We start from the raw sequence: 27,313 nt of genomic DNA, 5'->3' as shown, positions 1-27,313 counted from the left end.
CCTTCTCAGAGACACATCTCATTTATTATGAAAATTCTCTCTTCCTTCTGGAAAATGTTCATTTAACTCCAGAACTTGAATTTATTTTCATGAGCTACACCAACCCTAAAAGAACAGAAGAAGATTAGGGAGCTGTTTCTTTCTTCACATTTCCTAATCATATCCCAGCTTCCTGGAAATTTTCCTCTTTATTCCTGCTGCACTTTGAGACCCCAGCCCGAGCCTCTGTGCACTTCAGTTTGTCTTAGAGAAATCAGCCTGTGACCCCCACCCGCGGCTCACGGCCCCGCTGCTCTTCGGCCCCGCAGAAATACACTCCATGAGGTACTTTGACAATGCAATGACGGATCCCGGCCCCGGGCTGCCCTGGTTCGTGTCTGTGGGGTACGTGGACGGCGAAATCTTCGTGCACTACGACAGCACCGCGCGGAGGTTCGTGCCCCGCACCGAGTGGATGGCGGCCAACATGGACCAGCAGTACTGGGATGGGCAGACGGAGAGAGGACAGAGAAATGAGCAGAATGACCGCGACAACCTGGTCAATGTAGCACGGCGCTACAACCAGAGCGGCGGTGAGCACGGCCGGCACCGCGGCTCCGTGCTGTGGGATGGGGCTCCATGGCGCAGTGCCGCCCGCACCCCCCAGGGCTGGTCCTGCCCGGCGGCACCGTCCCGGGGCTGCCCGTCACAGCCCCACCAAGCTCGGGGTGCTGCGACCCAGAGGGACCCCAACCCCATCCCCACTACAGTGGGACCCCTGGAACCGGAGGAGTCCCTCACCCCCTGCCCGGCTGTGTTTCAGGGTCTCACACGGTGCAATGGATGTTGGGCTGTGACATCCTCGAGGACGGCACCACCCGGGGGTATTATCAGTATGCCTATGATGGGAGAGACTTCATTGCCTTTGACAAAGACACGATGACGTTCACTGCAGCGGTTCCAGAGGCAGTTCCTACCAAGAGCGAGTGGGAGGAAGGTGGTGATGCTGAGAGATGGAAGCATTACCTGGAGGAAACCTGTGTGCAGTGGCTGCGGAGATACGTCGAGCACGGGAAGGCAGAGCTGGGGAGGACAGGTGAGGGGCGGGCTGTGCTGTGACGCTGGAGATGGGGCTGGGGCTCAGCGTGGGGAGCTCAGCCCGGCCCTCACTGCCGCCCACCTTCAGAGCAACCCGAGGTGCGAGTGTGGGGGAAGGAGGCCGACGGGATCCTGACCTTGTCCTGCCGCGCTCACGGCTTCTACCCGCGGCCCATCGCCGTCAGCTGGGTGAAGGACGGCGCGGTGCTGGGCCAGGACACCCACTCGGGGGGCATCGTGCCCAACAGCGACGGCACCTACCACACCTGGGTCACCATCGAGGCGCTGCCGGGGGACGGGGACAAGTACCAGTGCCGCGTGGAGCACGCCAGCCTGCCCCAGCCCGGCCTCTACTCGTGGGGTGAGTGAGGGGATGTGGGGCTGGGGGGCTGCGGGCTGCCGCTTCCCCTGCTGACGGCCCTGCCTTCCCCCAGAGTGGCCACAGTCCAACGTGGTGCCCATTGGGGTGGGGGTCATCGCCATTGTGGTTATAGCCATCATGGCTGGTGTTGGATTCATCATCTACAGACACCATGCAGGTAAAAGTGGAGACGTGGTGGGGGCTTTGGGGGGATTTGTGGCTCCCTCAGGAGCCCCCAGCCTGGCTGTGATGTGAACCTGTGCTGATGCATCTCTCTGTCTGCAGGGAAGAAGGAGAAAGGCTACTACGTGGCGCCCAGTAAGTGATGATGGCAGCGCTGTCCCCCACCTCTGCCTGGTGCCAGGGCAGCGTTGGGGTCCCCACTTTCTCCCAGGGTTCCCCTTCCTGGTTCTTGGGGCTGCTCCATGCCCCACAGTGAGCACAGGGCTGGGGCTCATGGCTCTTCTTCTCTTACAGGCCAGGATGGTGCATCCAGCAACTCAAGCACAGGTGTGTGGGGCTGGGGGTTGGGAGGGGTCCCTGTGCTCCTTGTGTTGCTGCACCAGGGCTGGGCTGGGCCTCTGTGGGGAGCAGAGGGTTGGGATGTGAACACGGCCATATAGGACACCATCTCTTCTCTTCCGCACAGGGAGCAACCCCACCATCTGAGTGCTGTGCTTCAGCCTACAAGGGGCCAACTGGCCACATGAGCATTTGGGATCGGTGATGGACACAGCCCCGTCCAATCAACCTCTCACATCTCCCTCTGCTTCCTATGCTGTAATGCTTTGCCTGTGCTGCATCCTGAGAAGTAAAGTGTTGGGTTGTTCACTGCTCAGCCTGCCTGCATTCTGCTCTGTGCTGTGCTTGGGGATGGGGTGGCTGTGGGGACCTTTGCCTGGTTTGGCTGCTCAGTGTACTGAGGACCCACTGCTCTCTCTTTTTCCCCTTCTCCTGCTGCTCTCTGCCCCCATGTGACCCCCCCCCATTCCTCATCATCTCCTCTCTGTGACCCCATGCTGATGGCTGTCTGCTCCCCATCCTGGTTGTGCTTTGGTTTTCCCAATGCCATCCTTGAGTGCTGGAATGTGTTCTCCTGGATGCTCTTCCCAGCTCTCCCTGCTTATCCCCAATCAACTGGATGTCCTGCAGCATTTCCCCTCCCATCCTGCTGCCTTTCCAATCCTCACCCACAAACTTGCCCTCTTGACATCCCCCCTCCCACCCTTCCCCATGCTCTCGTGTCCCTGCTGTGCCACATGTGGCTCCATAACCCCCCACATTGTACCCCACACCCAAATAAATACGATTGTTCAGCTGCACTCCAGCCCTCTTCTGGTTCATTTCTCCCCCCCTTTCAGCGTTACACACTGTGTGTGAGTCCCGTCTGTTCCCCATGTGCGGAGGCACGGTATTGCACTCGGCAGCCTTGACTTGTGGCCGGATCGGGAGGCGACAGCCTTCATGTCAGAAATGTGGACAAATGCTTCTGTTGTCTGAACCGGCTCTTGGCCCTCAGCACAATGGGGCGCTGCCTTTCCAACCCTTCATGGCACTGCCAGGTGCCAAGGGCTGTAGCTCTCAGGGCTCCGTGCTTGGTTTCTGGTTAGCATTTGGGCTGCTGTGCTAACAGATGTGTCTGGGGTTCTCTTGTTTCCAAAGGGAAGGGCTCGTAAGGAACGGAGGGACGTGAGGTATTTCTAGTGCACTTGATGCTCCCGATTCCAGAACCCTTCCCATTGTGAGCAGAACAGAAGTGCTGAGCTGGGTGGGTGTTCCACGGTGCAGAGTCCAGAGCCGTGTTGGAGCCCGGCGTCTGTGCTGGGCAGCACTGAGGTTGTTAGGAGCATAGGAATGTGCCCGAGAGGAATCTGATGGGAAGGAACTAAAGGTAACAAGGCAGCATTTCTATCGGGATTGGAGGAGGGAAGGAAACTTTGCCATCCAGTTGGAGGGGCTCCATTGGAGGCCTTGCAGCCGTGCACCCCCAGGGGCTCCGTGCTGAGTCAGGCTGATGTTCCTCTAGTTTGACCAGTGTTGAGGAGGGCAATGTTTGGAAACAACTGCTCTGAGAGACTGATGGAACGAACAGGAGAAAGCTGGGAAGATGGGTGGGCATTCCTCATTCTTTTCTGCTTGTTGCTGTTTTGCTCAGGGTTCCTTTTCAACAGAAGATTTCGCTGATCAAGGCAGTAGAAGACGCTCAGTGCAAGGAAGCACGAGCCAGCTCTTTGAGAGAGCAGAGGAAGAGCTGCACAGAGATCCCCGAGAGCAGAACTGCTTCTGGGAGCTCGTCCAGCATGTCGAAGAAAGGAGAGGATTGCTATTTCTACTTCTATTCCACTTGTAACAAGGTCTGCTTGGGTTGTTTCCTTCCTTTCTTTCAGTTCTTCAGTTCAGAGGACGGGGTGCAATAGGTAGAAGCATCACTGATCTTGGGCAAACTGAATAACTCATTGCATTGCGCAATAGGGCAACTGGCTACAAATGAGCTCAAAGCACGGCCAGTTCTCAGGTTGTACTATTGCATTTTCCTCTCTGTGTTTCCATTGGGTTCCAGGGAGACAAGTGTCGCTTCCGGCACTGTGAAGCTGCTTTGGGCAATGAAACCATCTGCACGCTGTGGAAGGAGGGCCGCTGCTTCAGGAAGGTCTGCAGGTTCAGGCACATGAAGATCCAGGTGAGTGTTGGCTGCTCAGAGTTCATCACCAAACCCACTTCTCATTGCTTTAGCTGGGCTGAATGGGCTTGTGCAGATTAGCTTCATTTGCTTTGAGATGAGGATGGTTCCTATTGTGAAGAGGGGGCTGGGAGGAAGCAGAGGGAAGAGAGCTGAATGGCATTGGTAAATCAGAGCAGGACATTCCTGTAGTAGATCCCAACAGTGTTCTGTCCACAGCTGCTAAAGAAGCACATGCATCAGACAGGCATTCTGCAAGGTGTGTTAGTTGAAGCCCTTCTCAACTGGTGTCCTCACCCACAGCATGCTAGGAAAGCTGAGTGAGCCCGGTGCTCCCAGCCTGCGCACGCTTCAGAGTGGTGTTGGAGTGCTGCTTTGTGGCAGTCTGCTCACTGGCATCATCTGCAGCTCAGTCTCCCTTTGCAAATCTGAGGTCCGCATGACCAGCAGCTTTTCTTCCTTTCCGTCCTCAGAAAAAACGCAGTGAGATTCCCTGCTACTGGGAGAACCAGCCAGGAGGCTGCCAGAAATCCAACTGTGCCTTTCATCACACCAAGGGACGGCACCTCAATGGGCTTTTCTTACCACCCAGCCAAAGTGAGTTGGTCTTGGTTAGGGACGAAAGATGAACTCTATTGCTCACAGGTGGGTGTAGTGTGGTCAAGAGTGCCAGGGAACGTTCATGGTGAGCTGATAGATGGGTGCCCAGCTGAACTTTGGGTGCTTCTGAGAGTTCACTTAGGATCCAAGTTTTCCATTGCTGATGATCCTTTCCTTCCTGTAGCTCCACTGCCAAGTCCAGCAGAGTCTGCAGGCGACGATCTGAAGGCAGCTCAGCCAACACTGCAGCAGAGCAAGCTTTCCGTGCAGTCCAATCCCTCTCCACAGTTGAGGGCAGTGATGGAAGGGGACAACTCCAAGGATGTCCCAAGCCCTACACATCCTGCAGCTGGAATCAATGCTGCAGATGGTGATGCTGATGGTGAGTGTGGTTGCTGCTGCTTTGGATCTTGATTCTGGCTTTTGATCTTATGGTTGGAATCTTAGACTGCTTCTGTGGGTTTACCAGGTAAGTACGGCTGTTGAAATAAGGAACCCAGCTGTAATCATTTAGGTTTGTCCTTAAGAATATGAACTGTGGGCTGAAGTGTCATTGTATGAGCTCCATACAGGTGGGAAATCTGATTGAATTCCTACTGTGTAACTGAAGAGGCTGATTGTTTCTTTCCCTCTCCAGACCAGCTTGCTGAGAAGGGAGAAGAAACAAAACCAGCTGTCCAGCAACCAGCTGAAGAAAAGCAGGATGGATTGCAGATCATTTCCCCTGGGAAATCGAATGCTGATACCAAACAAGGTATTCCAGGATGAATCAGAAGAACTTGCCAATTCACTCCAAAGCAATTCATTGCACAAACACAACAGAACGTAGGGTTGCTGACAGGGTTTCTTATGGCTGCTTCTGAGCAGGAGGCAGTTTGCAGAGCTGTGGTCCTCAGCGTGTGCCTCTGTCCCTCAGTCTCATTCACTGCTCTGTGTTCCCAGATGACACTTTGAATGCTGAAATCAAAACACCTGAAGGAATCAAAAAGAAGAAACTAAAGGACAAAAGAAAACAACCAAGCGGTGAGTTCATGTGCCCTACTTTGTGATCCTTCTGATCATAGCCAGATAGCTGGCACCGTGTTGGGGAATAGAGCCGTTCACAGAAGGGAACCTTGATCTTGCACTGCTGGTTTTGGAGCAGCAGTTGCTGGTGGCTGGGAGCTACATGAGAGATAGACTTGGATTTTTAGCTGGGGGTATCGAGCTACTTCAGCATGCAACGTGGTGTTTGAGATCCAGACAGCTGCTCTTCTAGATGGGAACTGCAAGAGCAACTTGGAGGCCAATTGGTCACCTCTCTTATGGACGTGCAGTGGTTGTTGCGTCATGGACAGCGATGAGTAACAAATGCGCTTTGGTCTTTGTGACGGTTCTGTCAGGTTGGTTTTTGTTGTTGGCAGTGGCTTTTCTTTTCCTGGTTGTAAACACTGTCTGTTTGTTCCCTTGGATCAGAAGGGCCTTCAGGAGTTCCTGCTCATCCGCTCCAATCTCGGACTGTTCCTGTGCCAGAGGAGAAGGTGCGGACAGTGGTCAGAACTGTGACGCTGTCTGCAAAGCCGGGTAATGCTGAGTACCTTTGTTTGCATTTGGTGGCTCCTAAGTGGGATGGATCAATAACAGTCAAGGTACTTGGGACATGTTGGTTTCTGTCATAGAAGCCCTTTCTTTTCCTTTGTTTTAGGGCAGGAGCTTGTGGTTCATTTGAATCTTTCTGAGAAACCTGGAAAACGGAAATCCTCTGTAGGTAAGGGCTGCTTGTGAGCTGTTGTTTGGCTGCCTGCACGTCAATGGGAGGGCAGTGCTGAAGGAGGAGGGAGGAAAGCGTGTGGTGGGTCTGTGATGACTCCAAGTGGCACACAAGTGTAGCAGCTGAAAGGTGAATCTGAGAACATCCCCTTGGAAGAAACCAAGTTTGTGGTTGACTGTTGTAGAAACCTTTCTCCCAAGAAATGAGCTGAGGAATGTTGTTGTTTTCTCTCTGTAGCGGATGTCAGCGGCCTTCCGCTGAAGCGCAGCCTTGCAGAAAGGCTGGGGAAGAGGATCAAGGTTGGCAGAGCAGCAAGGAGAGGTAAATGGTCGTCTGTGTTTGCTGCACAGATTCTCTAGGCTTTCTGCTTCTTCTTTCCTGGCAGCGTTCTCTTTGCGTGCTTGCTGAGCTCTTCATCCCTGGGATCTGAACTTCTTTTTCATGCCCCGTTTGGAAACGGGAGCACAGAGCTGGCATTGCTGCAGCATCCCTGCTTTGTTCTGCTCTGTGGTTCAAGGCGTGAAGTCTCTGAAGGAAAGACAGGGCCGTACTAGTGCTCAGCCAGATCATAAGCAGGTATGACATCCTTGCGCTTCTCCTTTCTTGCTGCTGACAGAGAAGGGTGCCAAGCCAGCAGGGGAGATCCACGTGAAAACTCTGGAAGAGATCCGTCTTGAGAGAGCTCATCAGCGAGGAGAAAGCCCAGCTGCCCCCCAGGCAGAAGGGTGCTGTAAGGTGGAGGATCCCAGCTCCGGGCTGAGGCCTTCCCCTGCAGTTCCCATGCAAACCTTGTCGGAAGCCCTGGCTGAAAGGAAACACAAAGGGCTGGAAGAAGAGAAGCCAAAAGGAGAAGAGCTGCTGGCTGAGAAGAGAGCTGAGGGTGAGCGCAAGAAGCGGAGAATTGTCCGTCCATCTGTGCCTGGCCAAGTGAAAGTGGAAGAGCCAGCGCGTCCAATCAAGGCATTGGAAGAAGTGCGTATGAAAAGCTTGGAAGAAATCAAGCAGGAGAAAGCCCTGAGTAGCACTGAAGATGAGGAGCCTCCAGCTAAAAAAGCAGCTTTGGTAAGGAGGGGAGGAAGCGTCAGTGCTGTCCTGGTCAGGCTCAGCCTGAGATGCAAGTGCTGCAGAAAGGGTGGAGAACTGAAAGGTTGTGCAGGTTTCCTTGCAAAGCAGTGGCTGTGTGCAGGATGCTGGCTGAATGGCAGTGTGTGCACAATGCTCTGCAGCCCTGGGATTCCTGTGTGGCGTGAAGGGATTGGTCCATTCCTGCTGCGTTGTTGCAAAGAGCTGAGGTGCTCTGCAGCCTTCCCGTGGTTGTTGACGTCCTTCAGGAGCCCCTTGGCCCCCCGTGTTGGGTTCAGGCTCAGCAGTGCTGAAGGAGAAGCGCTGCAGAGGAAGGATCTCCTGAGGAATCCTTGACTTTGTCTTCCTTCTTGCCAGGCTGCTGCTCCAGCCCTGCCGGAGGTCAGCCTGCTCACCAAGCCTGGCACAGAGAAACCCCCCAGCAGGTGAGGAGCACAACTTCTTTTGCTTAAGCACTTTGTCTTGCCGTCAGCCAGAAACTCTTTGCTGTGTGGGGAGGATCAGGGGGTTGGGCTCAAGAATGCCCAAATCCAACACAGGAATAATAAGTACCTCCAGTTAAGAGATGTTGTGTGCTGATTGTTCTCCTCCTTGTTCTAACAAGCCTGGAACTGCAGCTGGGAAGCCAAGCAGACTCTGTGGAGCAGTCGGAGGACTCGAGTTCAGCTTCAGCTTCTTCCCAATCGGTGGCCAAAGCGCAGCAGCTGAGCTCCACTGGGGCTGGGAAGACCCCCTTATCTGTAGAAGATGACTTGGAAAAGTTCATGGGGGAAATCTCAGGAGGGAACCTGGAAGCAGAAATTGGCTTGGACCCAAGGAAGGATGTGGATGAGCTCCTTCTTGAACTTGATGAGATGATTGACAGTTGAACTGCATAGTCTTATAGTATATAAAATAACACAATAAATGCTCTTCTTTTTGGTTGGATACCCCAGGGTGATGCTTTTCTAAAGGATCCAGGAGTTCTGCCAGCTCTTGAGTTTGGTTTGTGTCTGCTTTTGTTTTTGACTTGAATCCTTTCAAGTAACTTAATGACAGCGTGGGGGTGGGAGGGAGCAGAATTCTTCTGGTACTTTGGACCAAATGTGGCACCAAGAATGGGGGATGGGGGGGTGCAGCCCTGCCTTGCAGTTATCAGTTTCTCTTTTGCCGGACTTCCAGCGCTGTTTGCTGGCGAGAGCGCGATGCTGTGCCGAGCAGCCTGCGTTCCTCTCATCCGCAGCAGCAGGTGGGGCTGTTGAGGATCGGCAGCGGCGCCTCTTGGCTCCCAGAACCGCTCCGTGCTGGAGCTGCTGTAGCACCGCTGGATGCGTGAGAGGGCAGCAGGGAGCAATGGGTCGCGGCTCCCCCGCTCCGCAGGCTGCGGCTCCTGCTCTCTGTCCAAGCGCTGGGGATAAGAAAAGGAGGGGGGGGGGTGCGGGGAGGCCCACGTGTGGGGCTTCTACCCCCCCGAGGTGACCATCATCTGGTTGCACAACGGGGATGTCGTGGGGCCCGGAGACCACTCACCCATGTCAGCCATCCCCAATGGGAACTGGAGATACCAGACACAGGTCACCCTTTCGGTGGCCCCAAAGGCTGGGGACATCTACACGTGTTCAGTGCAGCACGCCAGCCTGGAGGAGCCCCTCCTGGAGGACTGGAGTGAGTTGGGGTCCAGGGGGTGACATGGGGACAGCGGTGTCCCTGCTGGCTGTCACTGCTGGCTGTGCCCCCACAGGTCCTGGGCTGACTCTGGAGGTGACGCTGATGGTGGCTGTGGCCACTGTAGTGATGCTGTTGGGGCTCAGCTTGCTCCGTTGCGAAACGGAGGCGGAGGAGCCAATGGGAGTGCGGGGAGGGTCCGGGAAGTCCCAAAAGCTGAAGGAGCGGCGCGGGGTGCGGCAGTTGCCGGAGCGCGGCGATGTGGCTGTGCGGGATGCTGGGGCTGCTGCTGTGCGCCGTGTGCGGGGCGGCGGGCGGTGAGTGCGGCCGGACCGGGTCCCCTCCGTCCCCGTAACCCCATCCCGGGGCTGTGCCCGTGGGACCCCCACCCGCGGCTCACGGCCCCGCTGCGCTCCGGCCCCGCAGAGCTCCATTCCCTGCGGTACATCCACACCGCGATGACGGATCCCGGCCCCGGGCTGCCCTGGTTCGTGTCTGTGGGGTACGTGGACGGCGAAATCTTCGTGCACTACGACAGCATCACGCGGAGGTTCGTGCCCCGCACCGAGTGGATGAAGGCAGCTGGAGCTGTGGATCCCGAGTACTGGGACAGGAACACCTGGATCGCACAGAGCAATGAGCAGGCTGACCGCGGGAACCTGGTCATTACAGCGCGGCGCTACAACCAGAGCGGCGGTGAGCACGGCCGGCACCGCGGCTCCGTGCTGTGGGATGGGGCTCCATGGCGCAGTGCCGCCCGCACCCCCCAGGGCTGGTCCTGCCCGGCGGCACCGTCCCGGGGCTGCCCGTCACAGCCCCACCGAGCTCGGGGTGCTGCGACCCGGGGGGACCCCAACCCCATCCCCACTACAGTGGGACCCCTGGAGATGGAGGAGCCCCTCAACCCCTGCCTGGCTGTGTTTCAGGGTCTCACACGGTGCAGCAGATGTATGGCTGTGACATCCTCGAGGACGGCACCACCCGGGGGTATCATCAGGTTGCCTATGATGGGAGAGACTTCATTGCCTTCGACAAAGACACAATGACGTTCACTGCGGCGGTTCCAGAGGCAGTTCCTACCAAGAGGACGTGGGAGGAAAGTGATTATGCTGAGGGATGGAAACATTACCTGGAGGAAACCTGTGTGCAGTGGCTGCAGAGACACATAGAGAACGGGAAGGCAGAGCTGGGGAGGACAGGTGAGGGGGGGCTGCGATGTGAATCTGGAGGTGGGGCGGGGGCTCAGTGTGGGGAGCTCAGCCCAGCCCTCACTGCCGCCCACCTTCAGAGCAACCCGAGGTGCGAGTAACTACAACATGGCACTCATTGAGTGATGAGGGCAGCGCTGTCCCCCACCTCTGCCTGGTGCCAAGGCAGCGTTGGGGTGCCCGCTTTATCCCAGGGTTCCCCCTTCCTTGTTTTTGGGTCTGCTCCATGCCCCACAGCGAGCACAGGGCTGGCGCTCATGGCTGTGAGAGTCCTTTGTTGAGTGCTCAGGACTGTTTACGAGCAGAAGATGTGGCCTGGGATGAAATAGCTCCAGCTTGGTATGGGAAAATTGGGAAATGAAGCCATCGTGCCCTGTGAAAAACAGGATGCAAATGGATATACCTGTTCCCTCTTAGCTGATGGCAAGGCCCAGAAGATGGGAACAAAGGAGTTTCTGCTGAGATCCCAGAGCCAGAAGTTTCCACTCCAAGAAGAGCTGACTCAACTACTTTGGATTCCAGCTGTCACTCCAAAGAGAGCTGACTTGTCCACTTTGGACCTATTTATAAGTGGGTGCTACCATTGGAAATTGTCATCGTGGTCACCGTCATCATCAGTGGAACAACAACGCCTGATGACCCACCACTACTGAAGATCAATGACTGAACTACAAACCTCAATGGATCCATGGTGCTGACTATCTCCCTCTTGCTTCCTACAGAGACTCCTTGCTTCTATTTAATATTTATACTATTGCCTGCCTTCCTTCCCCATCCCCCTACACCATAATAGTGTCCGTCCTCCCCTTCCCCATCTCCCTGATAAAGTCTTGTAATAAACTGGTCGTACCAACATTTGAACCGTTGTTTCTTCATCTCACACCAGGTTTACATGTATCAAATAACCTTGCCTGCCTCTTATAAACTGGAGTGAGACAATGGCTCTTCTTATCTTTCAGGCCAGGAAGGTGAAACCAGCAACTCAAGCACAGCTGCGGTGTGGGGCTGGGGGTTGGAAGGGGTCCCTGTGCTCCTTGTGGTGCTGCACCAGGGCTGGGCTGAGACTCTGCAGGGAGCAGAGGGTTGGGATGTGAACACGGCCCTAAAGGACACCATCTCTTCTCCTCCACACAGGGAGCAACCAAACCATCTGAGTGCTGTGCTTCAGCCTGCAAGGAGCCAACTGGCCACATGAGCATTTGGGGTCAGTGATGGACACAGCCCCATCCTCACAACCTCTCTCATATCCTTCCGCTTCCTGTAACAAGCCCCGGGACCCATTCCGTCTGCTTAAGGTCTCGAAACCCTCTGTAACAAGCCCCGGAAACCCTCTGTCCCCGTAAGCCCTGGAAATCCTCCGTAACAAGCCCTGAGACGCCTCTGTCGCCGTATGTCCCGGGACCCCTCTGTCCCCGTAAGCCCCGGAAACCATCTGTAACAAGCCCCGGAAACCATCTGTAACAAGCCCCGGGACCCCTTTCCCCGTAAGCCCCGGGACTCCTCTGTAACAAGCCCCAGGACCGCTCTGTAACAAGCCCCTGTGCCCCTCCGTCCCCGTAAGCCCCGGAAACACTCCGTAACAAGCCCCGTGACGCCGCTGTCCCCGTAAACCCCGGATCCCTCTGTAACAAGCCCCGAAACCCTCTGTAACAAGACCCGGGACCCCCCCGTCCCGTAAGCCCCGGAAACACTCCGTAACAAGCCCCGGAAGCCGTCCATAGGAACCGCATCCTCGGCTCACGGCTCCGCTGCGCTCTGTCCCTACAGAAATCCACTCCATGCGGTACTTTGATACCGCAATGACGGATCCCGGCCCCGGGCTGCCCTGGTTCGTGTCTGTGCGGTACGTGGACGGCGAAATCTTCGTGCACTACGACAGCACCGCGCGGAGGTTCGTGCCCCGCACCGAGTGGATGAAGGCAGCTGGAGCTGTGGATCCCGAGTACTGGGACAGGAACACCCGGATCGCACAGAGCAATGAGCAGATTCACCGCGCTACAAGCAGAACAGCGGTGAGCACGGCCGGCACCGCGGCTCCGTGCTGTGGGATGGGGCCAAGAAACTGAATGCAGGGCTGGGCAGCTCCTGTGTAACTAAAATAAGTGAGGCATTAGACGAATTAGTGTCACGTGTCTGACAGATAACATGTAACACCGCAGTATGAATTTGATCAAGGCATTGCCTGTCCCTCTGTGCCTGGGCCTGAAGTATTGCCAGACCCAAAATAGCATCGGGGGTGGAACGTCTAACAGCAGTTTGGGTTGTGATGGGGGGGTAGGAAATGAGACTTGGGTTGAATCCAGGCAGGAACAGTTTGAAGACATTCTTCCTTGTCGAGTTTGATGAAGCCCTTCCATTATTTAGTAGCAAAGAGACAAGAGTTGAGCAGCCGTTCTGTCTTTAGCAATAGAAATCTGCTGGAGTTTTGTACCAATTTTAACCCACAGCTCCCCATCAAGAGAAAACCCAGTTCTCAGCAATTCAGAAACGTTTTTACTGCAACCTGGAAATAAATCTCTAAGGTTCCCATTCTGTGTTATCTGTAACTGATGAGAAAACAGCCTTCAACTTTTGCATACTCTGATCTATCGATTGGAATGATCACTAGAATTTGTGCAGCAAATACTTGCAGAGTGCTCACAGCCATGCCTTTGAAACTAACAGGTAATGAATGGTCGTACAGGTTTATGAAGTTGCATGTCAGATAGAATCATTAGTAGTAGCAAATGTGCCAAATGTGTTCCAGGCTTTGACTTCTCTAATTAAGAAAAGGCTAATTGATAGCTAATAAGAACTGAGCATTACTAATGCATTGAATGATTATTCCTGTAGATTCCAGCATTGGTACCATCAGATCCTATTGGATTCACATCCAATCTGTTAATAAAATAGAAGCAGCCAATAACTTGGATAATGCCTAATAATTCTAATTCCTGAGACTGCACTGGAAATGCTAGAAATTCTCCCATGATGTCACAGCATTTGCAGTACAACAGGTTACAAAGCAATACCAATCGGTAAGAAGCACACAGCCCCAGTCACTATGGAAGCTGGATACTAGTTTCTGCCTTGAGATGAGCCAGAACATACGGGAACGGAAGCCACATAGGGGCAGTCCTAACAACTCCCATTATGGTGGGCGACGGAACAGCCCTGCCCACACTATGCCAATGAAATGGGGTTATGAGTGCAGGGAGGGGCCAGGAAGTCTCAGCCAGCTGTAGAAGCGGTGCGGGTTGTGGTAGTTTCCGGAGTGCAGCTCTGGGGCTGTGCGACGTGCTGTGGATGCTGTGCGGGATGCTGGGGCTGCTGTGCGGCGCGTCTGGGACGGCGGGCGGTGAGTGCGGCCGGACCGGTCCCTCTCCGTGATCCCCCCCCCCTCCCCTCTGCGGTCCCCGGACCCCCCTCCGTGGTTCACGGCGCCGTACCCGCCGCTCTCGGCCGTCCCACCCTTCGTGGTCCCCCCACCTCCGTGGTTCACGTCCCTGCTGCGCTCTGTCCCCACAGAAATCCACTCCCTGCGGTACTTTGATACCGCAATGACGGATCCCGGCCCCGGGCTGCCCTGGTTCGTGTCTGTGCGGTACGTGGACGGCGAAATCTTCGTGCACTACGACAGCACCGCGCGGAGGGACGTGCCTCGCACCGAGTGGATGGCGGCCACCATGGACCAGCAGTACTGGGATGGGCAGACGGAGATCGCACAGGGCAATGAGCAGATTCACCGCGGGAACCTGGTCATTACAGCGCGGCGCTACAACCAGAGCGGCGGTGAGCACGGCCGGCACCGCGGCTCCGTGCTGTGGGATGGGGCTCCATGGCGCAGTGCCGCCCGCACCCCCCAGGGCTGGTCCTGCCCGGCGGCACCGTCCCGGGGCTGCCCGTCACAGCCCCACTGAGCTCGGGGTGCTGCGACCCGGGGGGACCCCAACCCCATCCCCACTACAGTGGGACCCCTGGAGATGGAGGAGCCCTCACCCCCTGCCCGGCTGTGTTTCAGGGTCTCACACATGGCAGTGGATCTATGGCTGTGACATCCTCGAAGATGGCACCACCCGGGGGTATTATCAGTATGCCTATGATGGGAGAGACTTCATTGCCTTCGACAAAGACACGATGACGTTCACTGCGGTGGTTCCAGAGGCAGTTCCTACCAAGACGAAGTGGGAGGAAGGTAATTATGCCGAGAGACAGAAACATTACCTGGAGGAAACCTGTCCGCACTTGCTCAGGAGATACGTGGAGTATGGGAAGGCAGAGCTGGAGAGGACAGGTGAGGGGGGGGCTGCGCTGTGACGCTGGAGGTGGGGCGGGGGCTCAGCATGGGGAGCTCAGCCCGGCCCTCACTGCCGCCCACCTTCAGAGCAACCCGAGGTGCGAGTGTGGGGGAAGGAGGCCGACGGGATCCTGACCTTGTCCTGCCGCGCTCACGGCTTCTACCCGCGGCCCATCGCCGTCAGCTGGGTGAAGGACGGCGCGGTGCTGGGCCAGGACACCCACTCGGGGGGCATCGTGCCCAACAGCGACGGCACCTACCACACCTGGGTCACCATCGACGCGCTGCCGGGGGACGGGGACAAGTACCAGTGCCACGTGGAGCACGCCAGCCTGCCCCAGCCCGGCCTCTACTCGTGGGGTGAGTGAGGGGATGTGGGGCTGGGGGGCTGCGGGCTGCCCCTTCCCCTGCTGACGGCCCTGCCTTCCCCCAGAGCGGCCACAGTCCAGCTTGGTGCCCATCGTGGTGGGGGTGGTCGTTGGCATTGTGGTCATCGCCATAGTGGCTGGTGTTGGATTCTTCATTTACAGACACAATGCAGGTAAAAGTGGTGGGCTGTAGGACAGTGGGGGCTGTTGGGGGATTTAAGGCTCCCTCAGGAGCCCCCAGCCTGGCTGTGATGTGAACCTGTGCTGATGCATCTCTCTGTCTGCAGGTAAGAAGGAGGAAGGCTACAATATGGCGCACTGTGAGTGATGATGGCAGCGCTGTCCCCCACCTCTGCCCGGTGCCAGGGCAGCGTTGGGGTCCCCACTTTCTCCCAGGGTTCCCCTTCCTGGTTCTTGGGGCTGCTCCATGCCCCACAGTGAGCACAGGGCTGGGGCTCATGGCTCTTCTTCTCTTACAGGACAGGATGGTGGATCCAGCAGCTCATGCACAGGTGTGGTGTGGGGCTGAAGGTTGGGAGGGGTCCCTGTGCTTCCTGTGATGTTGCACTGGGGCTGGGTTGGGACTCTTCAGGGAGCTGAGGGCTGGGATGTGAACACGGGCCTATCAGAATCCATCTCTTCACTTCCACACAGGGAGCAACCCCACCGTCTGAGTGCTGTGTTTCAGCCTGGTAGGGGCCAACTGGCCAAACGAACGTTTGGGGTCAGTGATGGACACAGCCCCATCCTCGCAACCTCTCTCATATCCTTCAGTTTCCTATGCCGACAGCAGAACTCTGCATGCACCTCTTCCAATGATAGAAAGACCCACAGCGATGCACTGCTCAGCCTGTTTGCAGTGCGCTCTTGGACCTGCTTGGGGATGGGGTGGGTGAGGGGTCTGTGTCCCGGTTTGGATCCTCTGGGTGCAGATGTGTCCCCCTGCTGATTACCCCCCACCCTCCCCTCATCCCTCCTCCTCCCACCCCTCACTCTTTGCTCATCGCTCCATCACACACTGTTGCTCTCCTCCTCCCCTTTGCACTCCCTGTGCTATCTGCACCGCTTTGGCATGAAGACATGGCTGGAAAGTTCATCCAGCTTTGGGCTGAGCTGTGCTTCCCCCTGTTGGGTATTGGGTAGGTGGTGCCTGCGTGCACCAGGGCTGGAGTCAGGGAGGTCACGGGTATGTGATAGAGGCTGTCACATGTACCAGCATATACGGTTTGTGGCACAGCATTAAACTGGTCCTTCCGGCGTTACACACTGTGTGGGAGTCCCGTCTGTTCCCCGTGTGTGGAGGCACGGTATTGCACTCGGCAGCCTTGACTTGTGGCCGGATCGGGAGGCGACAGCCTTCATGTCAGAAATATGGACAAATGCTTCTGTTGTCTGAACCGGATCTTGGCCCTCAGCACAATGGGGCGCTGCCTTTCCAACCCTTCATGGCACTGCCAGGTGCCAAGGGCTGTAGCTCTCAGGGCTCCCGATTCCAGAAAGGAATTTCCCAATCGGTGGCCATAGTGCAGCAGCTGAACTCCACTGGGGCTGGGAAGACCCCCTTATCTGTAGAAGATGACTTGGAAAAGTTCATGCGGGAAATCTCAGGAGGGAACCTGGAAGCAGAAATTGGCTTGGACTCAGGGAAGAATGTGGATGAGCTCCTTCTTGAACTTGATGAGATGATTGACAGTTGAACTGCGTAGTCTTAGACTATATAGTATAAAAACACAATAAAAACCTTTTCTGTTTGGTTGGATACCCCATGGTGATCTATTTCTAAAGCAGGCTTCACAATGAGTCTTAAAGCACAGCTGAACTGGTCAACCAAATGGGCAGACTGCATTCCATGGTCCTGAGTTCTCCTGCTGCTCAGAGTTGAGGTCCTTCATGTACTCAAGAAATACTTGATTTCTGGAAGCCAACACGTGTGTGCTTTGCTTTGCTTGTCTCAGTTCAGAGTGCAGCCATCCCAGCCCTGCTGTGGGCACAGTGCAGCCCTGGCCCTGCTGGAGGATGCCGTGGTGATGCTGTGCTTCAGCTGGGTATTTAGTGGTTTTCTGATGCTTCTGGGTGGGATTGTGCCCATGTTGTGTCTGCCATTGTTACTGTAAATATTTGATCCTTTCCTTTTCTATCTGCCTTCTATTGAAGACATTGTATGAACGTAGTCAGGCTCCTCTCTTTGTACCGGCAGCTCTCAGCTGTGCTGCTAAATCAAGCTGGCACAGCACAGCAGTGCTGTACGTCTGGCTGCAGCTCTATAGGGAGCAGGAGGGGAGCCAGGAGTGCTGCTCCAACAACAGCCCTGGTGCTGCTGCCACCAGGGTTACTGCTGTGCTGCCCTTATGTGCTCCGTGGAAGAGATGAGCTCCAGCACCGCCTCGTCTCACTTCTTTGGTTCTGAAGCCTTCAGTTGCTCTTGGCTGCGGCACATTCAGTGCAGTGTGAATCTCTCTACCAGACATAACTGTCTCAGTGGAACTGTGGGGGCTGGGAGGGATTCCCAGAGCTGACAGGGTGCTGTTGAGAGCAGGGCCAGGCAGCCCAGCATGCTCAGCAGCACAGCCAGGTGAGGCTGGCAGTTCAGTTATGGCTGTGTGTACAGCTGGTCACCACTCAGCCTCCCTGGGTGGGGTTCCTATGGGATTCTATGGGTTGTTGTGGAGCTTTCTTTTCTGTATGGACTCTTATGGGTCCCTTTGTGGTCTCTACGGGTTCCTATGTATCGGTGTGGGGTATCTACGTATCCCTCTAGTGGTCTCAATGTATCCCTATGGATACTACTGGTGAGCCCAACCCCCTGCCCAGGTAGGTGCTTGGGAGGGACACTGAAGGACTGCATGGACCTCTAAGGGGGTCTCTGTGGGGTTCCTATGGGTCTCTGTGGCTTGCTGTGGATCTTTCTTTTCTCTATGGGTCTCTATGGGTCCCTCTGTTCTCTTTGTTGATTTCTATGGGTCGTTGTGGGGTCTCTGTATCTCCCTCTATTGGTCTCTATGTGTCCATATGGATTACTATGGGGTCTCTGTGCATCGATATGGGATAAGAACCCCACTCACCCCCCTCCTATTTCCCCAACAGGTTACACCCCGCTTCCTGGTCACAACTACCCTTCAGGTAACAGCGTCCCCAACCTGACCCTGTCCCCACTGCCATCAGTGAGGGCTGAGTGACCCCATCTCTCACCCCACGTCCCCGCAGGCAGCATCTGATGGACACCTTCTGTCAGCAGCTGTCCCTGCGTGTCCCCATCCCCGACCCTGAGCCGTGGTGCTGCCATTAAAGACACTCTGCAGCCTCTCTTGGTGTCTCCGTGGGCTTTTGGGATCAGGGTGGTGTCTCCATATGGGTTTCGGTTTCGCTTCCCAACCTGCGGGAGCGCATTCTGCCTGGCGCCCGGTGACGTCACGAACGCTCACGTTCACCATTGGCGAAACGGAGACGGAGGAGCCAATGGGAGTGCGGGAAGGGGCAAACTCCCAAACGGCCGAAGGAGCGGCACGGGGTGCGTCGGTTCCCGGAGCGCAGCGCTGTGGCTGTGCGGGATGCTGGGGCTGCTGCTGTGCGCCGTGTGCGGGGCGGCGGGCGGTGAGTGCGTCCGGACCGGGACCCCTCCGTCCCCGTAACCCCACCCCGGGGCTGTGCCCGTGGGACCCCCACCCGCGGCTCACGGCCCCGCTGCGCTCCGGCCCTTCAGAGCTCCATTCCCTGCGGTACTTCCACACCGCGATGACGGATCCCGGCCCCGGGCTGCCCTGGTTCGTGATTGTGGGGTACGTGGACGGCGAAATCTTCGTGCACTACGACAGCACCGCTCGGATGGCTGTGCCCCGCATGGAGTGGATGGCGGCCAACATGGACCAGCAGTACTGGAATAGGGAGACGGACATCGCACACCGACATGAGCAGGCTGACCGCGAGAACCTGGCCGTTGCGGCACGGCGCTACAACCAGAGCGGCGGTGAGCACGGCCAGCACCGCGGCTCCGTGCTGTGGGATGGGGCTCCATGGCGCAGTGCCGCCCGCACCCCCCAGGGCTGGTCCTGCCCGGCGTCACCGTCCCGGGGCTGCCCGTCACAGCCCCACCGAGCTCGGGGTGCTGCGACCCGGGGGGGCCCAAAACCCATCCCCACTACAGTGAGACCCCTGGAGCCAGAGGAGCCCCTCAACCCCTGCCTGGCTGTGTTTCAGGGTCTCACACGGTGCAATGGATGTTCGGATGTGACATCCTCGAGGACGGCACCATCCGGGTGTATGATCAGGTTGCCTACAACGGGAGAGACTTCATTGCCTTTGACAAAGACACGATGACGTTCACTGCGGTGGTTCCAGAGGCAGTTCCCACCAAGAGGAAGTGGGAGGAAGGAGGTGTTACTGAGGGACGGAAACATTACCTGGAGGAAACCTGTGTGCAGTGGCTGCGGAGATACTTGCAGCACGGGAAGGCAGAGCTGGGGAGGACAGGTGAGAGGTGGGCTGCGGTGTCAGGCTGAAGGTGGGGTGGGGGCTCAGCGTGGGGAGCTCAGCCCGGCCCTCACTGCCGCCCACTGTCAGAGCAACCCGAGGTGCGAGTGTGGGGGAAGGAGGCCGACGGGATCCTGACCTTGTCCTGCCGCGCTCACGGCTTCTACCCGCGGCCCATCGCCGTCAGCTGGGTGAAGGACGGCGCGGTGCTGGGCCAGGACACCCACTCGGGGGGCATCGTGCCCAACAGCGACGGCACCTACCACACCTGGGTCACCATCGATGCGCTGCCGGGGGACGGGGACAAGTACCAGTGCCGCGTGGAGCACGCCAGCCTGCCCCAGCCCGGCCTCTACTCGTGGGGTGAGTGAGGGGATGTGGGGCTGGGGGGCTGCGGGCTGCCCCTTCCCCTGCTGACGGCCCTGCCTTCCCCCAGAGCGGCCCAGTCCAGCTTGGTGCCCATCGTGGTGGGGGTGGTCGTTGCCATTGTGGTCATTGCCATCATGGCTGGCGTTGGATTCACCATCTACAGACGCCATGCAGGTAAAAGTGGAGGGCTGTAGGAGGACAGTGGGGCTTTGGGGGGATTTAATGCTCCCTCAGGAGCCTCCAGCTTGGCTGTGATGTGAACCTGTGCTGATGCATCTCTCTGTCTGCAGGGATGAATGAGAATATCTACAACATGGCACCCCGTGAGTGATGAGGGCAGCACTGTCTCCCACCTCTTCCTGATGCCAGCGATGTCCCCACTTTCTCCCAGAGTTCTCCTTCCTGGTTCTTGGGTCTGCTCCTTGCCCCTTAGTGAGCACTGGGCTGGTGCTGGGAGGAGTTGTCCTTGAGAGCAGCTCGGCAGAGAAAGACCTGGGGGTCCTGATAGATGAGAAACTTAACATGAGCCAGCAGTGCGCTCTGGCAGCCCGGAAGGCAAATGGGATCCTGGGCTCCATCAGGAGAGGGGTGGTCAGCAGGGATAGGGAGGTGATTGTCCCTCTCTACTCTGCTCTTGTGAGGCCCCATCTGGAGTACTGTGTCCAGGTGTGGAGCCCTCAGTACAAAAAAGATATGGAGATTTTGGAAAGGGTCCAGAGGAGGGCCACGAAGATGATCAGGGGGCTGGAGCACCTCCCCTATGAGGACAGGCTGAGGGAGCTGGGTTTGTTCAGCCTGGAGAAGAGAAGGTTGCGGGGTGACCTCATTGCAGCCTTTCAATACCTGAAGGGAACCTCCAGCCAGGAGGGGAGTAAACTCTTCGAAAGGGCTGATAACAGCAGGACCAGGGGAAATGGTTTTAAGTTAAAAGAGAGAAGATTTAGGTTGGATGTTAGGGGGAAGTTCTTTACTAGGAGAGTGGTTAGGTCCTGGAACAAGCTGCCCAGGGAGGTTGTGGATGCCCCGTCCTTGGAGGTGTTCAAGACCAGGTTGGAAGGGGCTCTGGGCAACCTGATCTAGTAAAGGCGTAAGTTTGGTGGCCCTGCTAGGCAGGGGGGGTTGGAACTACATGATCCTTGAGGTCCCTTCCAACCCGGGTCATTCTGTGATTCTGTGATTCTGTGGTGCTCATGGCTGTGAGAGTCCTTCTTTGTTGAGTGCTCAGGATTGTTTATGAGCGGAAGATGTGGCCTGGGATGAAATAGCTCCAGCTTGGTATGGGAGAACTGGGGAATGAAGCCATCGTGCCCTGTGAAAAACAGGATGCAGATGGGTATCCCTGCTCCCTCTTACCTGCTGGCAAGGCCCAGAAGATGGGAACAAAGGAGTTTCTGCTGAGATCCCAGAGCCAGAAGTTTCCACTCCAAGAAGAGCTGACTCAACTACTTTGGATTCCAGCTGTCACTCCAAAGAGAGCTGACTTGACCACTTTGGACCTATTTATAAGTGGGTGCTACCATTGGAAATTGTCATCGTGGTCACTGTCATCATCAGTGGAACAACAACGCCTGACGACCCACCACTACTGAAGATCAATGACTGAACTACAAACCTCAATGGATCCATGGTGCTGACTATCTCCCTCTTGCTTCCTACAGAGACTCCTTGCTTCTATTTAATATTTTTGCTATTGCCTGCCTTCCTTCCCCATCCCCCTACACCATAATAGTGTCCGTCCTCCCCTTCCCCATCTCCCTGATAAAGTCTTGTAATAAACAGGTTGGACCAGTATTTGAACCGCTGTTTCTTAATCTCACACCAGGTATCCATATATCAAAGAACCTTGCCTCCCTCCTATAAACTGGAGTGAGACTCATCTTACAGGCCAGGAAGGTGGAACCAGCAACTCAATCACAGCTGCGGTGTGGGGCTGGGGGTTGAAAGGGGTCCCTGTGCTCCTTGTGTTGCTGCACCAGGGCTGGGCTGAGACTCTGCAGGGAGCAGAGGGTTGGGATGTGAACACAGCCCTAAAGGACACCATCTCTTCTCCTCCACACAGGGAGCAACCAAACCATCTGAGTGCTGTGCTTCAGCCTGCAAGGAGCCAACTGGCCACATGAGCATTTGGGGTCAGTGATGGACACTGCCCCATCCTCTCTACCTCTCACATCTCCCTCTGCTTCCTATGCTGTTCTGCTTTGCCTGTGCTGCTTCCCGTGAAATATAATGTTGAGTTTTTCAGTGCTCATTCTGCCTGCATTCTGCTCTGTGCTGTGCTTGGGGATGGGGTGGGTGAGGGATCTTTGGCCTGGTTTGCCTGCTCAGGCTGCTGAGTACCCGCTGTCCTCTCCTCTTCCCCCACTCCCTGCTGCTCACTGACCACATGTATTCCCCCATCCCTCATCACCTCCCCTCTGTGACCCCATGCTGATGGTTGTCTGTACCCATATGAGCTGGAATGTGGTCTCCTTGGCGCTCATCTCACCTTCCCTGCATATACCGACACAACAGGATATCCTGCAGCACTTCCCCCCCCTTCCCCCATCCTGCTGCCTTTCCAATCCTCACCCACAAACTTGCCCACTCCACATCCCTCCTCCCACCCTCCCCCACGCTCTCGTGTCCCTGCTGTGCCCCCTCCGGCTCCGTGATGCCCCCACACGCAAATAAATACGATTGTTCTGCTGCCCACCAGCCCTTTTCTGGTTCATTTCCAACCCCCCCGCCCCCGTTTGTTGTTATTGGGAGCTCCGCTCTTCCTGCTTGTGGGTCTGGGCGTCCCTCCCTCTTTCTGCACTTCTTACATCACCGGGACTCCCCGCCCTGACATCCCAGCACCGCCCGGCTACAAACACGCGGCTTTATTCCCACTTCTGCGTCCCTCCCCCGGCCCTGGTGGCACTCAGTGGCACCGCAGTCCATGCAGCGGCCGTTGCGTGTCACACAGCAGCGATCCCGCAGCGCGCCCGGCTCGCCATCCACGCGCCCACGGCACAGCTCTGCTGGTCCCTTGTCGCCGTCCCGGTGTCCCCACCTCCACCCTCAGCGTCCCCATTCTCAGTCCCAACGCACGGCGTCCCCATCCCCTCCCGCAGCCGCCGCCCCCTGCTGTCCCCATCCATATCTCCCGCTATCCCTCCCCCTGCTCCCTCTGTCCCCCTCCTCCGTCTCTCCCTCTTGTCGGTGAGTGAGTGCGGCCGGACCGGGTCCCAGCCATCCCCGTATCCCCACTCCGGGGCTGTACCCGTGCGACCCCCACCCGCGGCTCACGGCCCCGCTGCGCTCCGTCCCCACCGAGCTCCACTCCATGCGGTACATCCAAACAGCGATGACGGACCCCATCCCCGGGCTGCCCTTGTACGTGCTTGTGGGGTACATGGACGGCGATATCTTTTGTACTACAACAGCACCACACAGAGGTACGTGTCCCGCACCGAGTGGATGAAGGCACCTGGAGCTGTGGATCCCGAGCACTGGGAGAGGAACACCCGGATCACACAGAGCACTGAGCAACATGGGCTTGTGAGCCTGGATACGCTGCAGGAAAGATGCAACCAGAGTGGGGGTGAGCACAACCAGCACCACTGCTCCGTGTTGTGGGATGGGGCTCTATCCGCAGAACTGCCCTATAAGGTGAGACTAATACAAGGATGGTGGTTGTAAGGTAGAAATAATACAGAGATGGTAAGAATACAAGAATGATGCTGGTATATATCCAAGAAGGTTTTCTATAGGAAAAATTCACCAATACAGATGCCTTCAGTCCTGCTGGAAAAATGCTGAGGCTGGTTGTCCAAACTCCATGAAGGAGCGATCTCAAATCCAGAGCTGCCTTTTGCACTGGATACTTTTCTGTTCAGGGAGAGTGGAACCCTCCTGGACCCTGCCAGCCCCCTCCCCCGGGATAGCACGTTTCCTGGATCTCTGCAGATCAAGGCTATTCTGGCTTCCAATGTTTTGCTTTTGTCCCCATTCACATCACAAGCCATGGAGGAGGTGTGGGGAGGGTTGGGTGGTTGTGTTCTCCTGCCAGCACTTATCTGCTTTGGCTGGGGCAGGTCACTGACTTTGGTATTTTAACTCACTGTTCTTCTTTAACCTTTTTGCTGGTGGTTGTTGTTATTTGTCACAATTCCACTCTTCGTACCCTCTATTACACCTGCACGTAACATGAATAATTCCACTTCCATATAGCATTAATGTTCACACATCCCTATAGCATTAACAATTCCACACCTATTTAGCATTAACAATTACATTTCCATACACCATTTGCATTTATACTCTCCTATACCATCAACATTTAGCAATCACAACAGCAGGGACAATAACCAGTACAGTTTATCCTAAGCATTCTTTCTCTCCTCCAAGTTATCAGCAGAAATGGGCCTTCCCATTGACCCGATTCCAAATTCCTTCATCTTATCATATTTTTTCCATGCATTTTCACTCTTTCCTCATTAACTGGAACAAAGTGAGGGCTACCGGCTGTCCCCCGTCATCACATCCTCGATGTAAAAGGTTCAATACGTGTCGTTTTAGCAAGCCTTCCTGCTCTAAGTGCCTTCTCCATTCCCTCCTTCTTGCTTAAGCAGCAGAGATTTAAGGATGAATATTGTCCGCTGATACCACTCGGCTGGTGCTGACACTTTACACAGAGGGTCCCTGTTGATCCAAACCCTGCAGCACCCCTTTCCATGGGCGCAGCTGGCACCGGCTGTGCCTGAGAATCAATCAGTCGAGCAATACAAGTGCCGGCCAGTGATTCCCATGGAGGCGTGGCTGTGACTGTGCATCACAAGTCCTGCAGGACTCGGTACAATAACGCTTCCCAACGTGGCTCTCGATCCGAGGCTACGATAACTTTCAACATATCTGCATCCCCGGCTTTCCTAGCCTCCCTCTGAACAGCTGTGCGTACATCACGCAAATCAGGAGGGGGCAAATCCGTCTCTTCTTTAGGGTCTATGAGGCCGGGATCCAAAGGGAAACCTGGATCCCTGGGAGCCGAGGCAGTAAAAACCTCATCCGATGGTGGTAGCGGGGCAGCCGACGGCACTGTGGGCCGATCTGTAGAGCGACCAGCTGCTCCCTTACCCTCAGGCAGACTGGGGGTGTCAGGTTGCGATCTTAAGCGGCTCTTAAGAACTTCAATGTTCCGGGCTCTTGTCGGGTCTGCGTTTTAGTGACCTGGATACGGGTCATGAGTCACCATCATTAAGCTGGGGACAACAGCGAACTGAGATAAGCCACTGACTCCCGGTTGGAGCAGAAATCCCAGAGGTTTCCCTCGCCCTCAGTGCCTCTCCGTGTCCGATGGCTCCGTGCTGGAAGGATCGCTCCGTGCACCCCACGCCTGCACCCGGGGAGGGGGTTCATCGCAGCCCCCCGGCCGTGCTCCGAACTACGGCTCCCTGCCTTCCCATCGCCCCTCGTATCCCCGATACCCCCGACAGAAGCCATCGGCCCCCTCCCCTGGGTAGGGACACGGCCCCGGTGGGGACACAGCCCGGGATGCCCCCGGTGGGCTGGGGTCGGCTCCGCACCGCTCCCGTCATTTTCGCTTTCTCGTCCCTATCTGCGGGAGCGGATTCTGCCTGGCGCCCGGAGACGACACGCACGCTCCCGTTCACCATTAGTGAGGCGGAGGCGGAGGAGCCAATGGGAGTGCGGGAAGGGAAAAACTCCGAAACAGCTGAAGGAGCGGTGCGGGATGTGTCCGTCCTCGCAGCGCAGCGCTGTGGCTGTGCGGGATGCTGGGGCTGCTGCTGTGCGCCGTGTGCGGGGCGGCGGGCGGTGAGTGCGGCCGGACCGGGACCCCTCCGTCCCCGTAACCCCACCCCGGGGCTGTGCCCGTGGGACCCCCACCCGCGGCTCACGGTCCCGCTGCGCTCCGGCCCCGCAGAGCTCCATTCCCTGCGGTACTTTGATACCGCAATGACGGATCCCGGCCCCGGGCTGCCCTGGTTCGTGTCTGTGCGGTACGTGGACGGCGAAATCTTCGTGCACTACGACAGCACCGCGCGGAGGTTCGTGCCCCGCACCGAGTGGATGGCGGCCAACATGGACCAGCAGTACTGGGATGGGCAGACGGAGATCGCACAGAGCAATGAGCAGATTCACCGCGGGAACCTGGTCATTACAGCGCGGCGCTACAACCAGAGCGGCGGTGAGCACGGCCGGCACCGCGGCTCCGTGCTGTGGGATGGGGCTCCATGGCGCAGTGCCGCCCGCACCCCCCAGGGCTGGTCCTGCCCGGCGGCACCGTCCCGGGGCTGCCCGTCACAGCCCCACCGAGCTCGGGGTGCTGCGACCCGGGGGGACCCCAACACCATCCCCACTGCAGCAGTACCCCTGGAGCCGGAGGGGCACCTCAACACCTGGCTGTGTTTCAGGGTCTTTAACACACTGCAGCGGATGTTGGGCTGTGACATCCTCGAGGACGGCACCACCCGGGGGTATGATCAGTATGCCTAAGATGGGAGAGACTTCATTGCCTTCGACAAAGACACGATGACGTTCACTGTGGCGCTTCCAGAGGCAGTTCCTACCAAGAGGAAGTGGGAGGAAGATGGTGTTGCTGAGCGGAAGAAGCATTACCTGGAGGAAACCTGTGTGCAGTGTCTGCGGAGATACATGGAGCACGGGAAGGCAGAGCTAGGGAGGACAGGTGAGGGAGGGGGATGCGATGTGAGGCTGGAGGTGGGGCGGGGGCTCAGCATGGGGAGCTCAGCCCGGCCCTCACTGCCACCCACCCTCAGAGCAACCCGAGGTGTGTTTCAGGGTCTCACATGGTGCAGCGTATGTTGGGCTGTGATATCCTCGAGGACGGCACCACCCGGGGGTATGATCAGTATGGCTATGATGGGAGAGACTTCATTGCCTTCGACAAAGACACGATGACGTTCACTGCGGTGGTTCCAGAGGCAGTTCCCATCAAGAGGAAGTGGGAGGAAGGTGGTGATGCTGAGGGATGGAAACATTACCTGGAGGAAACCTGTGTGCAGTGGCTGCGGAGTTACATAGAGAACAGGAGGCAGAGCTGGGGAGAACAGGTGAGGGGGCGCTGCGATGTGAGGCTGCAGGTGCTCTCCTTCCTATGCTGTTCACAGAATCACAGAATTATAGGGGTTGAAGGGACCTCTAGAGATCATCGAGTCCAACCCCCCTGCCAAAGCAGGCTCCCTACACCACGTCGCACAGGTAGGCGTCCAGGCGGGTCTTGAATATCTCCAGAGAAGGAGACTCCACCACCTCCCTGGGCAGCCTGTTCCAGTGCTCCGTCACCCTCACTGTAAAGAAGTTCTTGCGCACATTCGTGCGTAACTTCCTATGCTGGAGTTTCAGCCCATTGCCCCTAGTCCTGTCCCCACGCACTACTGAAAAGAGACCAGCCTCGCCACTATAGCTCCCACACCTCAGGTATTTAT

General features: G+C 56.7%; 4 protein-coding genes and 2 pseudogenes across 4 annotated transcripts; all 6 read left to right on the top strand.

The window, feature by feature from the left end:
- Nucleotides 1-319: 319 nt before the first annotated feature.
- LOC140265479 (class I histocompatibility antigen, F10 alpha chain-like) lies at nucleotides 320-2,753 on the top strand. Its single transcript, XM_072361409.1, has 7 exons — nucleotides 320-572; nucleotides 803-1,075; nucleotides 1,166-1,438; nucleotides 1,512-1,616; nucleotides 1,724-1,756; nucleotides 1,916-1,948; nucleotides 2,088-2,753. The coding sequence occupies exons 1-7, from the start codon at nucleotides 320-322 to the stop codon at nucleotides 2,105-2,107; spliced, it is 990 nt and encodes a 329-aa protein (XP_072217510.1). The 3' UTR covers nucleotides 2,108-2,753.
- A 786-nt stretch (nucleotides 2,754-3,539) lies between these two features.
- On the top strand, nucleotides 3,540-8,420 carry LOC140265481 (zinc finger CCCH domain-containing protein 11A-like). Its single transcript, XM_072361411.1, has 12 exons — nucleotides 3,540-3,792; nucleotides 3,999-4,118; nucleotides 4,592-4,715; nucleotides 4,903-5,106; nucleotides 5,356-5,472; nucleotides 5,661-5,741; nucleotides 6,174-6,281; nucleotides 6,403-6,465; nucleotides 6,706-6,789; nucleotides 7,085-7,530; nucleotides 7,909-7,976; nucleotides 8,156-8,420. Exons 1-12 carry the CDS (start codon nucleotides 3,739-3,741, stop codon nucleotides 8,418-8,420), a joined length of 1,734 nt encoding a protein of 577 aa, XP_072217512.1. The 5' UTR covers nucleotides 3,540-3,738.
- A 1,034-nt stretch (nucleotides 8,421-9,454) lies between these two features.
- LOC140265480 (class I histocompatibility antigen, F10 alpha chain-like) lies at nucleotides 9,455-11,070 on the top strand. Its single transcript, XM_072361410.1, has 5 exons — nucleotides 9,455-9,512; nucleotides 9,622-9,891; nucleotides 10,122-10,394; nucleotides 10,484-10,500; nucleotides 10,975-11,070. Exons 1-5 carry the CDS (start codon nucleotides 9,455-9,457, stop codon nucleotides 11,068-11,070), a joined length of 714 nt encoding a protein of 237 aa, XP_072217511.1.
- A 2,598-nt stretch (nucleotides 11,071-13,668) lies between these two features.
- LOC140265478 (class I histocompatibility antigen, F10 alpha chain-like) lies at nucleotides 13,669-16,142 on the top strand (annotated as a pseudogene).
- A 2,453-nt stretch (nucleotides 16,143-18,595) lies between these two features.
- On the top strand, nucleotides 18,596-20,308 carry LOC140265477 (class I histocompatibility antigen, F10 alpha chain-like). Its single transcript, XM_072361408.1, has 6 exons — nucleotides 18,596-18,638; nucleotides 18,748-19,011; nucleotides 19,242-19,514; nucleotides 19,605-19,881; nucleotides 19,951-20,057; nucleotides 20,174-20,308. Exons 1-6 carry the CDS (start codon nucleotides 18,596-18,598, stop codon nucleotides 20,212-20,214), a joined length of 1,005 nt encoding a protein of 334 aa, XP_072217509.1. The 3' UTR covers nucleotides 20,215-20,308.
- Nucleotides 20,309-25,636: 5,328 nt separating this feature from the next.
- On the top strand, nucleotides 25,637-27,011 carry LOC140265476 (class I histocompatibility antigen, F10 alpha chain-like; annotated as a pseudogene).
- Nucleotides 27,012-27,313: the final 302 nt, after the last annotated feature.

Source organism: Excalfactoria chinensis, unplaced genomic scaffold, assembly GCF_039878825.1.
Source record: "Excalfactoria chinensis isolate bCotChi1 unplaced genomic scaffold, bCotChi1.hap2 Scaffold_994, whole genome shotgun sequence".
In the NCBI taxonomy this organism is placed as follows: domain Eukaryota; kingdom Metazoa; phylum Chordata; class Aves; order Galliformes; family Phasianidae; genus Excalfactoria; species Excalfactoria chinensis.
Note: the sequence above shows the minus strand (reverse complement) of the source record. Positions and strands in the feature narration are given on the sequence as shown.

Coding starts and splice junctions, on each gene's coding strand:
- LOC140265479 (XM_072361409.1), top strand. CDS start 320: ATGAGGTACTTTGACAATGCAATGACGGATCCCGGCCCCGGGCTGCCC. Junction 1,076..1,165: donor GGCAGAGCTGGGGAGGACAG/GTGAGGGGCGGG, acceptor GCCCACCTTCAG/AGCAACCCGAGGTGCGAGTG. Junction 1,949..2,087: donor ATCCAGCAACTCAAGCACAG/GTGTGTGGGGCT, acceptor TCTTCCGCACAG/GGAGCAACCCCACCATCTGA.
- LOC140265481 (XM_072361411.1), top strand. CDS start 3,739: ATGTCGAAGAAAGGAGAGGATTGCTATTTCTACTTCTATTCCACTTGT. Junction 4,716..4,902: donor TTTCTTACCACCCAGCCAAA/GTGAGTTGGTCT, acceptor TCCTTCCTGTAG/CTCCACTGCCAAGTCCAGCA. Junction 6,466..6,705: donor AAAACGGAAATCCTCTGTAG/GTAAGGGCTGCT, acceptor TTCTCTCTGTAG/CGGATGTCAGCGGCCTTCCG.
- LOC140265480 (XM_072361410.1), top strand. CDS start 9,455: ATGTGGCTGTGCGGGATGCTGGGGCTGCTGCTGTGCGCCGTGTGCGGG. Junction 9,513..9,621: donor CGTGTGCGGGGCGGCGGGCG/GTGAGTGCGGCC, acceptor CCGGCCCCGCAG/AGCTCCATTCCCTGCGGTAC. Junction 9,892..10,121: donor GCGCTACAACCAGAGCGGCG/GTGAGCACGGCC, acceptor GCTGTGTTTCAG/GGTCTCACACGGTGCAGCAG.
- LOC140265477 (XM_072361408.1), top strand. CDS start 18,596: ATGCTGGGGCTGCTGCTGTGCGCCGTGTGCGGGGCGGCGGGCG. Junction 19,515..19,604: donor GGCAGAGCTGGGGAGGACAG/GTGAGAGGTGGG, acceptor GCCCACTGTCAG/AGCAACCCGAGGTGCGAGTG. Junction 20,058..20,173: donor CATCTACAGACGCCATGCAG/GTAAAAGTGGAG, acceptor CTCTGTCTGCAG/GGATGAATGAGAATATCTAC.